Source organism: Canis lupus, chromosome 11, assembly GCF_048164855.1.
Source record: "Canis lupus baileyi chromosome 11, mCanLup2.hap1, whole genome shotgun sequence".
Lineage (NCBI taxonomy): Eukaryota > Metazoa > Chordata > Mammalia > Carnivora > Canidae > Canis > Canis lupus.
Window position 1 is genome coordinate 17,960,759 of NC_132848.1, and position 12,298 is coordinate 17,973,056.

At 39.7% G+C, this 12,298-nt stretch overlaps 1 protein-coding gene across 24 annotated transcripts in view; it reads right to left on the reverse strand.

Moving 5' to 3' along the window:
* CAPS2 (calcyphosine 2) overlaps window positions 1-12,298 on the reverse strand; it is an 84,442-nt gene that overhangs the window by 22,973 nt on the left and 49,171 nt on the right. For 20 of the 24 annotated variants that reach the window (XM_072843291.1, XM_072843292.1, XM_072843301.1 and 17 more), the window contains 4 exons: window positions 11,968-12,141; window positions 8,668-8,790; window positions 5,526-5,593; window positions 2,538-2,657 (listed from right to left, as the gene is read on the reverse strand). In XM_072843291.1, coding sequence (XP_072699392.1) covers window positions 2,538-2,657; window positions 5,526-5,593; window positions 8,668-8,790; window positions 11,968-12,141 — 485 coding nt within the window. Of the gene's footprint in view, window positions 1-2,537; window positions 2,658-5,525; window positions 5,594-5,811; window positions 5,934-8,667; window positions 8,791-11,967; window positions 12,142-12,298 lie in introns of those variants that run through there. The other 4 variants (XM_072843311.1, XM_072843307.1, XM_072843310.1 and 1 more) reach the window with 3 other exon arrangements.

The window sequence follows — 12,298 nt, forward strand, 5'->3', positions numbered from 1 at the left end:
GTTGGAAGCCATGGCTTAGGAATGAAGTGACCCTAGGATTACACAGACTAACCCACTCATTCCCATTGGATAGGGACTCTGTGAAACCGTGCATGCAGCAGCTTCTGCAGCCAGCAGGCTCCCAAGGAAAGAGGAGAGGAGGGCTGCGGTGTTCCTGCTTCCGACTCTGTGAAGCAAAATCGTCTTCTACCTCTCCAGGAGAATGAATAAGGGGGGTAAAATCCATAAGTTCAATAAATCTAATTAATACCCCCTTAGGGTTTTTCATTAAACTAGGGTAGCTAAATCTAAAATTTATATTGAAGAGGAAACAGCATGGTATATCAAGATAATATTGAAGATAATAAAGCTACAAGTATTTAATATAAAGCAATAGCAATTAAGACAGGATAGTATTGGTGGTGGGATACAGAACGGGGAGACAAGACTGAAGGAAAAGCCTTGAAACCAGCTATACATTTATAACAATTTGATATATTATGATGTAAGTGCATTACAAGTCAGAGGGACAATGAGTCTGCGGGAGGCAGAGATTTTGTAAAGATACACGGGGCACTAACAATAAATGGAAAGACTGGAGAACAGGTCTGCATCAAAATTAGGAACTCCTATTCAGCAAAAGACATGATCAAGAGAATGAAAAGGTAACCACAGAGTGGGAGAAGACATGGCGAGCAAACATAACTGAAAGAGCACTTGTAACAGGAATATATAAGTAAGTCCCACAAGTCAACATGGGAATGATAACCCAACCCACCTGCTGGGAAATTTCAGATAGGAGGATGTCTATTTCCCATAAGAGGGTACCGGTGTGGATTCATAAGAAGAGCGAAGATGAAAAACCCGGGCCGAACTGAGTGCTGGCAGAGATGCTGTCAACTAGCATGTCTTTGTGCTCCTGGCGGGAGTGCTGACTGCAGCAGCCCCTCTCAAAACCTGCGGTGTGGGATTTTTTGAAGTTGAACACATGCGTACTCAATGGGCCAGACAGTCCGTGTCTACACTGAGCAGGAGGGACATCCTCGAGACCTCAACATCCACGAGACCGGGTGCCACGGGTCACGGGAGCACCCGTCGTCACAGCCCAGGCCCGTGAGCATCTGTAGACACACTGTGTGCTCGCACAATCCGCACGTGGCCGCGCAATGCCCTACGGGAGGGTGGGAAACAAATGCACACTACGTCGCGGATACACTGACAACCGTGTTGAGTAAAAGCAGCCGGTCACAGAGTCCAAATGAGGTGATTTTGGTAAGTTCATCAGGAGGCAGCCGGCGTCCCTGGCACCAGGACAGGGGCTGCCCTGCAACGCACCTGCACAGTCGTGGGGGTGCAGGTGGGGAGATTCTGGGGTCCTAGCAATGCTCTGTTTCTTGATCCAGGAACTCGGTGCATGAGTATCGTTCAGTTTGTGGAAATTCCTATGCTGTGTACACTTAAAATGTGTACACTTTGTGGATGTATATATATTTTATTTCAATAAAAGGTTACTTAAGAAAAAAAGAGATAGAAGCTTAGATGTGTCAGCGAAATGACCCTCCAGAGTCTTTCATAGCCTCCGCCTCAGAACACGCCAACCCTTTGGGATGGCATGACATGGGGGGCACCCGGCACGTGGGAGTCGGGGCCTTGAGGTGAGGGAGGGGCGGGCTCACCCAGCTGCAGTCAACAGCCACACGCGTCTCTACGGGAAGGCAGAGGGGTATGTGGGCACAGAAGAGTGTCAGAGTGATAACACACCCGCTGCTGACTTTGCACGTGGAGGAAGGGGCCAGAGCCAAGGAATAAAGGCCTCCAGAGGCTGAAAGGGGTGAGGAAGTGGAGCCTCCCCAGAAGCCTCCAGAAGGAATGTCGGTGGGATCTCAGGCTTCTGACCTCCAGACCGTAAGAGAATAAATCTGCATTGTTGTCTGTGCTCATTTGTTGCAGCAACCACAGGAAATTAATACCCGGTAACTCTGAATACTTAAAGGTATGGAAACAGAGTCTTCCAGAAAATAAGAATAAGCCAAAAAGGTAAGTTCTAAGAACTTTCAGACCTCTACACAGTCTAAAAACATGAAAGAACTGATGTGGGAACTGGTGGATTTTCTTAGTCTCCTAAGGCTGAGGCTACCCACCAACAGCCAGCGAAGTTTTGAGAGATTTAAGTGGACTGAGCCTGAAAACTGTGAGAAGCCCAAAGATTTTATACATTGCAAAGTAAAAGGCAAAATAATAAGGACTTGTAAGCAATACTAATTTTGAAGGTATTATATCAACGAGATATCTCAGTTACTCTATTTTCACATATATTATCTCCTAGGTTGTAACTGTTATTCCTAATTTACTAATAAAAAAAAACCTGGAGGGCAAAGTCTACTCCTCTATCTTAAAGTGGTGGAACTGGGATTTGAACTCCGAAAATTCCACTTCTCTTTAAATAGAAAAAAGGAAAAACTAGCCAAAAATATCTCTTCAGTTGGACACAAGATACATTTTTAAAAATTCATTGCTAACATACTATATCTTAATTTGATTAAGTAAAATTTTCTTACTTAGTTTCATGCAGTGTTCTTTTCCTAAATCGAAGAGGTGCTATCCTGGAATCTGGAAAGACACGAGCACCGTCTTCCCTCGCAGTGGTTAGGTTTTGTTCTGGATCACTGATTACAGCCCTATGCAGGAAAATACAAAGTCTGACAACCCAGTATAATAATCAATGCACTACTCTAGCACTCACATATTCACAGGCAGACCATCTACAAATGCAAAGTTATGCTAGGGTCAGAATTATGTATTTGCCAGATACCAAATGAATGAATTTAATAAAAGATACCAGCCATAAAAAGGTGGATATTTCCATCTATCTCTTTCTCCACAGGTGTTATCTAAATAGAAACTGAAATTTTTGAGAGAACTCTGAGCTCCATGTCTTATTATTCTTTAAACAAACAGACACTGAGCTGGTGACTTCTGAGTAAAAAACATGAAGCAAAATAATTAAATGACCATATGGATTTCTGGGGGGAAAGTATCCCAAGCAGAGGAGAAAATAAATGCAAAATATCTAACACAGGAGAGAACCTGGTATGTCTCAGGCTTAATGGCTAAAGCAGAAAAGAAGAGAAGGTGAGAAGTAGGAAAAGCGGTCCAGGGTGGGGGTGGGCAGGTCATGAGGGCTGGGGTGAACTATATCACTGGCCACAGTTTTTTAAGACTCCTGATTCACATCCTCACCCTGGCCTCATTGTAGGTGTTCTGTACTAATGTCTCACCCTTCAGCCTTGAGCTCAGCCATTTGACTTACTTTGGCCAATTATATACAGCTGGATGGCTCTGCTGATGTCGATTAAACTAACTCGCATAAGGATGGCTCGACTGGGGATCTGCTCATCCAGCATAATCTTGGCTAGGTGGCCCAGCTGCATTTTCAGAGTCATGCTCTTCTTGAGATCAGTGGGTTGGCCAAGCTGTGTTCTTCTCACAAATATGGCAAAAGCTCAAAAAGGCAAGTGGAAACACACATGGCTTCTTAAGGCCTAAGCTAAGAACCGAGACCACTGCTTTTGGCCAAAGTGGGTAACAAGGCAAGAGCCACTTGGCCGAGCCTAGCCTGCACAGCTGGTCTGAAGATGCACAAGCCCTAATTAATTACTGTCGCTTTACGCTACTAGGATTTGTGGTGAGATGTAACCCACACGTATATTGTACCCTGAGATGGGAAATCACTGGAGGGTCTGGTCTGGCTGACTGGCTCATAAACTTATTTTGGTTGCTGGGTTAATAGCAGACTAACGGGGGGCAAACGCAAACACAAGTCCCGGTAGAAAGTGACTGAAATAATCCAGGAGAAGGAAGATTATACTGTCAACAGGGGTGACGGCAGCAGAAGGGGTAAATTTATTTTAAGGTAGAACTCAGAGGCTTTGCTGATAAACTAATATAGGATCTGAGAAAAAGAGAGGCATCAAAAGCAGCACCAAGATTGTAGATCTAAATAACCTAAAGAATGAAGAAAAATTACAGAGGATTTGGTCATGGGGAAGGAGGAAAGAATGCCCAGGAACCCGGAGCAGCAAAGGCTATACTGGAACCTTCAATTAGGGAAGCATCAGCGTATAAGTAGCTTTTAAAGGCATGACACCGGATGAGATCACTCGGGAAGTCAGTGTAGAAAAGCCTACGAATGGAGCCCAGGGAGCTCCCGGGTATAAGGACGGGGTTGACAGAAAGGAAGCAGGGAAGAGACTGAGGGGCAGGAGGGAGGAGGAAACCCAGCTACGTGTTGTGTGTAAGGAACCAAACGGAAGAGAGAAAAGTATTTTGGAGAGGAGAGTTTTCAACGGAGACAGAGGTCGCTGACAAGAAGTGAGAAGTCACCATTAGGCAAGCAACGCAAATGTCACCAGTCATCTTACGAGGACATGATACGGTGGACGGTGTGCGTGCAAACATCATCAAAGTGAGTTCAAGACGTAGCAGAAGGAAGAACCAGGAGTATAATTAATTAATTATTAATAATTAATTATTTCAAGACAGTTACTGGAAAACATACATGTAGAACACCCTTCTCTCTGCCACCTAAACAAACCATCATTCTTTTCGTTTCTTTTCGTTTTTCTTTTCTTTTCTTTCCTTTCCTTTTGTTTTCTTTTCTTTTCTTTCTTTTTTTTCCCATCATTCTTTTCAAAGGTAACCATACGCCTTGCGTCTTCCTAGAAGACTGCCTGGACTACTCCAGGCTTTTCTGAAATCTTATGATATTTCCATATCGTCATGAATGTTTAGCACAGCAGATACTTAAGCTTTACACACTTTTCTAAGAGTCATGAAACTTTAGATTGAGTTTTAAATTAACAGGCCCACAGTTCCCAAACTGTGCACCAAGGCACCCCAAGGTGCCACAGGGAATCCACAGGGAGGATGTGGGATATTTTTAGGGTTTTTTTTTTTTAATATTTTTAATTTGTGAGGGAAATGCAATGATACTCGAAATTTGTTGGCAACTACATGAACTACTAGCTCAAGGGAGTTCACGGTTTCAACAGGGTATTATGCTACACTCTTTACTCTTTCACTCTTTCACTTTTTCACCAACCTTTACAGAGCTGGGTTTTCTACAGTCACCATGATAACTAGCAAGTGCCATGTGGAATTGGAACTGAAAGTGACGGCATCCCAAAAAGGTCTAAGGTTTGCGAGATTGTGCTAAGCAACTCTGGCTATTTAAGAATGAAATACAAATATCTTTTGTTTAATTTATGTGCATTATTTTTTTTTGAAACAGCCATTAAGTTGTCATGAAATAGATACTTCTTTATTTGTATATAATTGCTATTTAGACAAAAGTACTTGACAAATAGAACTGTTGAGGATTTCTACTGGCCTAGAAATGCTGTAGGAAACATCACTACAACACTGTGAGGGCAGTGAACAGAGAACATTTGGGAGCTTCCGAGTTGGCCACTTGTTGATTGACTTAAAAAAAAATTGATGAAAACTTTCTGAATGGATTTCTGCTTCTCATTATTACTAACTCTCACCTAGATAAGTGGTCTGTCATCACTTGCTCTGCAACAGTCTGTTTCTTCCTCTCTGCAGCCACAATTTCCTGAGAAGAATCGAAAATTTTTAAAATTTCATTATCCATAAAACAGAATGACCCTAGAGTTAACACAAGAACCCTAACTAGATTTAACTAGATGTTATTTTTTTTAGATTTAACTAGATGTTAAATTTCCAACTTTCTGCTTAAATATGGATTACTATATCCATCATTAATAAAAACAAATTCCAATTACTTAATCTGAACAAAAGTAATACACTTACATTTCGATAGAAATCATCAGAGAGTTCCACACCTGCCCCTGAATTTCACGGAGCCAGAATGAAGGAGGAGGAGGCTACGATGCCCCTCTCCTTGACAGACACCCCGTAAAAGGCACTTTAACCTGCTCCAAGAAGAATACCAACGTTGACACATTCAGAGTTTGTTCTAAAACTATTCATAGTAGATGAAGCTAAAACGGAACTGGAGTCATTCAATTCTTTATCAAAAATCTAAGAATAAAAATCTTCCAAATGCCTCCTGTCATTAAAAGAATAACATTTTCTCTGCATATAATCCATTAACACTTGATCAACTTATCTCAATTACTGGTTTGATTAAACTACCTTCCCACTAGTTTTTCCTTTTCTAACTCATTTGAGAACAGTTTTACTACATTTTAGGTTATATCAAATTGAAAGATTAGCAATCATTCAGTTCTAATTAGATTATAATGTAACTATATTTACTAAAATGTTTCTTTTGAAGAGTAAATAAAAGATGTTCAAAAATTTAGGAGTCACAATAAAGCCTGTTGTACTTCTACACTGTAAATTACTGTCGTCTCCATAGATCAACCCAGGAAATGAAATCAACTACAATAATATAGCTTACGATTGAGGCTCAGTGGCATTAGGGAGAGTGTTCTATTCAAAGTGAGCACAAAATTCAAATAAGAATGACTAAAGTTATGTCATAGAAACTCCTGAGAAACTTGACAATTTGGGTGCAATTACTTAAATGTTAGCCTATAATTGAATTTGGTCTTTTTTTTAGTTTCATAGAAATTAAGGTACAGTTTACAGCCAAATATGCCCCATATAAAGTTCACGTCATTTAACATTTGACTGCATCTGGTGTCCCCTCGGTTCATGACACTTTATAATGACTTTTATTTAGGAATAGATTTAAAATGGCAATTAAAAAGTTAGAAAGTGTATGGTAACTACAGGCACAGAAAAGTGTGTTTTATGTCTCAGGGTGATGAAGGTGAACACTGACTAAAATATGAAATTATTTACAGAAAAGGTCAACCAGAACATAGGTGTAAAACCCAGCAGCAAGCGAAAGAGGGGAGATTAACGAATAGGGAGCCCGTGCAGAAAGCCCACCTTGGGAGTTGACATTTATGGTGGCTTTTTGCAGGAAAGGTTGGAACCACCCCCAGGCACACTGATTTTGAGGTCTGTGTAAACATAAAGCAGATTAGAAGCAGAAGTCACTCTGATGCAAAGGATCTAATAATGTTAAAAAGTGAGAAGCAAACTAGAAGAGATGGATATGAAAACCACAGGTTCACCACTTCTGGTGTTCGATTAAGTAGCTACAAATTAAAAAGTTTCTACCTAGATTTTGAAAATAAACCAGTACCAATTTCAAATGCATTCACACAAACATATCCTTGGGGGGAAAAACCGATAAATGCGTGCCACCACAATAAAGTAAAATACTCGATGCTGAACTTGCTGAATGAAAGCAGCTGTAAGTAAAAAAAAAAAAAAAAAAAAAAAAAAACCGCTAACACCCGGATGGCTTTGGGTGACACCAAGAACAACACCCGGCGGGCCTTACGCGTCAGTAGCACCCATTTCAAGTACAACTTCAGGAACATATCAAAGTAAGCCTGGTCTGGGATACTGTCGTGCCTTGTCAAGTAGCTTTTTAAATTTTAGGATAATCCTGGCAATATTCCTTATTCTATCAAACATAAATATCTAAATAGTAGGCATAGAAGATGATGTTCATATTGTTTTATTTGGTATAAAAACTACAACAAACTAGCAGCTTGAAACACCCACAGAACATCCGGCCGTGGTCCAGACACGGATTGCATATTGCTGCCAACTGAGAACATATTAATTCTGGGTGACTGTAATCCAAATAAAATATATATCGACTCTCCTCTCAGTGATAACGATTATATAACTGCCTAAAACCATATCTAAACCAGAGCTCTCCCAACTTTTGAACCACCACACACTGATATTTCACGAATCCATTACAAGGACGTCTAGGGGATTAGTCACCTGGGGGTGTCTGGGGTGGCCAGTGGACTCCGACCTAAAACAGCTTGGTCTGATCACCCCAGGACACTATAAAAATGTAATTATCTATTTGCACCAGACCTGGCCTAAGCCATACTCATCCAACAATCTAATTGATTTTGTTTTTTTGTTTTTTTGTTTTTATTTATGATAGTCACACACGGAGAGAGAGAGAGAGAGAGGCAGAGACATAACTGATTTTGTAAAAGACACCATTTAAAGTTAATATTGAGAGTCTACAGTTTTGCTTCCCTTTTCCTAAAAATAAAATTATTCTTGCCCTTTTCCTTAACTTGCTGGAATTTCTCTAGTCTTATTAGCTTATCACTTCTAAAAAACAACTAGGTCAAGGGCATCTGGGTGGCTCAGTCAGTTAAGTATCTACCTTCGGTCATGATCGAGTCCTGGGATAGAGTCCTGTGTCAGGCCTCCTGCTCAGCAAGGAGTCTGCTTCTCCCTCTGCCCTTTCCCCCTGCTCATGATCTCTCTCTCAAATAAATAAAATCTTTAAAAAAAAAAATTAGGTTACTTTGGGGGTAGGGGGTGATGTCAAATAAACCCACTGACAAAAATAGCAGCCGATTAACATTTTTAATAGTATAAACTAAATTTTTACAAACTCTCAAAGATTCAAGACCGTTTCTCCAAGGTAAATACACCAAACCTCAACCATTTGTAAAAACGAGAACTCAATTTACACATTTGTGAACATCCACCGCAGTCCTAATTCAATTGTTGCAATTATTTACTCAATTTTAAGGCTGCAAAATCTTGGGAGGGCAAATTACCCGAATGGCTTAACAAGTAACTTACAGCATCAGATCTTCTCGTGCTCCTTTGTGCATTATAAGGGATTTCTGCATAACCCTGCTGCAAGAGGGCTTTCCTATCCAGAGTTGTGAGAGTATCTATGATGGCTTCTTCACCTTGCACACACTGTAAGCGAAAGCAATAAATGAGCTCACGACAGTTTACACTTAGTTCACATACTTAGCATACTCGTTTTTAACAAAATAGTGTGTTAAATACCCTCTGAACACGTCGATAGTCACTGTGTAGCGACGACAGTATGGACTGACGATCAGAATGCCTATTTGAACACAGGTCTCCATCTTTTAGCTAGAGGACCTCTTGTGCCTCAGTTTACTCATAGTAATGGAATTAAAATGGGAATTAACAGTAACTACTTCACACACGCGAAGATGAAATGTCCAGCACTTATAAGAGTATCTGACATAAGGTAAGCATCAGATAAAAGGTAGCAAGTACCATGACCATTACCTTCCAATTGAGTCTTTGTAGTTAACAAAAAGGGGGATTTCCTTTGTAAAATGAAATTCAGAAGTACTAAGAGGTGGGATGTACCCCTTGACGTAAGGATCCTCTGGGATCCTAAGGAAAAACGCTGAATTTTTCTCTGACTATAAGATGTACTTATATTCCCCTAACAACAACAACAACAACGTCCCGGTAGGATAGCAGCTGCCAAAACGTCATAGATTTCAAGCTTTTCCTCCAGGGTTTGTTCTTACCTTTCTTGAAAGGTCACACTCCATATTCATACCCTACTCTCTGCGACTCTTGACTGCTACAGGAAATCCTATTATACATTTGTGTCTGAATTGTTGCCTGCCTCTCCTGCTGCAAGCTCCATGAGGGCCGGAACCTTGTCTGCCATTTTTCTTGCAGTGTCCCTGACGCCAGAACAGGACCACACATAGTGAGCATTTCATAAATCCTTATTCAACAAATGAATAACACGTCTTGCAAAAGTATTAACTACTGGGAAATCAATTTACGAGGATACGTCATAAGTTTATTCATTTACGTACTAATATATTTGTTTTTCTTGCATAGGGACTCATTTTAGGAGACATCAAAAAGATGTTTAACATTATATAAGGTAAATTAGGCAGATTAAATTAATAGATATGTTTAAGTAGAAGCAAAGTTCTGCACTACGTTCAGGTTGGAAGAAATTTTCAAAGGAATTTTATTTTGTTTCAGTTTGTGTTTATCCTATACAGTGACATTTTCACTTGATATGTCAAATTTAACCTCCCCAAACCAGACTTCCTGATGGTCCTCCCCACCCTTCCAATTGCTGCGGTCCAACACCTTGGGTCATCCTTCATCATCCCTTTCTCCTAAGCCTACAATCAATCCATCAGCAGATATTCTCAAATACTCAGAATCTATCTAGAATCTGGCTTCTAATCATGACCACTTCTTATCCAAGTGGGCAGCCTGGGTCCATGCCTCCGTCCTCATCTCTTGTTGGGATTATTGTGACAGCCTCCTCAGACATTTTCGCTTCCAGCTTCGCTCTATTCTCAGTAAAACCTGCCCTCAAAGCAGAAAAATGGCTTTCAGCCTTAGAGTGAAAGGCCAAACCCTGGGTAGTGCACAGGGCTCACAGATCTGCCTCCCAGCCCTCCCTTGCCCTTCGCCCTCCAACCACACCATCTTCCCTGATATTTCTTAAACACTCCACGCGGCCTGCTACTTCATGACACGTGAGAGTATATCCTGGGTGGCTTGCGTGTCACCCTTGTCAGATGCCTGCTGAAATGCTACCTTATGGGAAAGATCTTTCCTGGTGGTCCTGCACGAATAGTGACCCCAACCTTGAGCCCTGGTCTTCCCAGTGCCCTTCCATCCACAGCATTAATCACCAACTGTCAGACTAGATGGGGTGACTGAGTCATTCATTCATTCATTCATTCATTCATTTTTTTTTTCTTGCTAAATCCTTCCATTATGATATGCACTCTGTAAGGGCAAAAATATTTGTCTGTTTTATTCACTGACTTAGTGTTTTCTGCAAAATTGAAGTTTAATGATTTTCAGGCTTCATTTAAATATGTTTCACCATTTAAAATATAAGTTTACATTTTAGGTAACGATTTGACACCAAGAGATTCATCAACATTTTATACTAAATGGAAGGAAAACTCAACAAAGGAAGTTTGCCATTAAACAAGCAGAGAGGAACTTTTACTGTTTGATTTTCTGTTGACTGATATATCAGCTTGACTAGTTCATGGTTATGACCATAAGTTATTGTCCTAGATCTTAAATATGTTTAACTTCAGCTTTTTACTCAATAAAAAAGAATCAATTTACATGTTATGTTGTTCCCTGCTTTATTGAGGGGATTACATTTCTGATATCAGGAAGCAATTCTATTTCCAGAGATTACTTCCAGTGTTAATTACTGTAATTGTAATAGGATTTACTAATAGCCCATTTAGATAGCAGTGTTGATTTTCATAACAGTATACACCTAAAAAAACATCAAATAAGTTGCTTAAATCCATTAAGTACAAAATTATGTATAGAAACCAAGACTTTTTGTAAGACTACCTACCAAAAACATATGAAATAATAATTATATGCATTTATATGTAGATTTTAAAAATCAAAGCAAAACAGAATTTTTCCCAAAAGAAAACTCTGTTCATATCTTACAAGTATTTACCAACCATATGGGAAGCTTCACAAGCAGTATTTGTTCCTCCCTTAACTGAAAATAAACAAGTGCCTTCATTTGAATGAACATATGTTCAAGGAAATCAGTTTTACTTTAAAAGAAATTTTAGGGGCACCTTGGTGACTCAGTTAGTTAAGCCTCCAGCTCTTGATTTTTGCCCGGGTCATGATCTCGGGGTCTTGAGACCAAGCCTCCCAATGGGTCCCTGCAGGGAGCCTCCTCCTCCCTCTGCCTGGGTCTCTGCCTCTCTCTGTGTCTCTCATGAATAAATAAATAAAATATTTTAAGGGAGAAAAAAAAAACAGCTTTATAATACAGTCTTGTTTCCAATCCCAAGGCAAATGAAAATCTTTTAACACAGAAAAGATGACTAGGTCATATGACTAGAGTTTTCACATTTGAAAATGACAGTAATAAACTTTTAGAGCTATTAAGAATAAACTAGTTAATGCAAATACTTAAAATAGTCCCTAGCACACAGAACTAAGTGCTAGCTATACATGTACTATGACTAACAGTAAGAAATACCAGACAAAAGGATTTCTATAATACATGTAGTTTTTTTTTATTTTTATCAGAAAAATAATTTCATCAGAACCTCATAAAGTCTCATATGTTACCTTGTCATCTATCTTGTTTTTTGGAGACTGTTGCATAATATTTGATTTAGTCTTTTCTGCATTTCTCTGGCTATACTGTTTATACCCCTCTTTCATTTCGGTTTCATATTGCTGATATTTTAGTTTATATTTGCTTGTTGGTGCTGGCAAGTTTTCAGGTGTTATGTCTTGCTCCTGGATATAAAAATTAAAAAATTAAAAGTATGTCATCTACCAGAAAAAAATGATTATTAATTTTCCAAATTAATGTTAACAGGTTTACCATTGATCTTAACATTTATGCCTAAGAAACGGATCGTTATGATCTGTGTGCCAACCAGAGGTGACATCT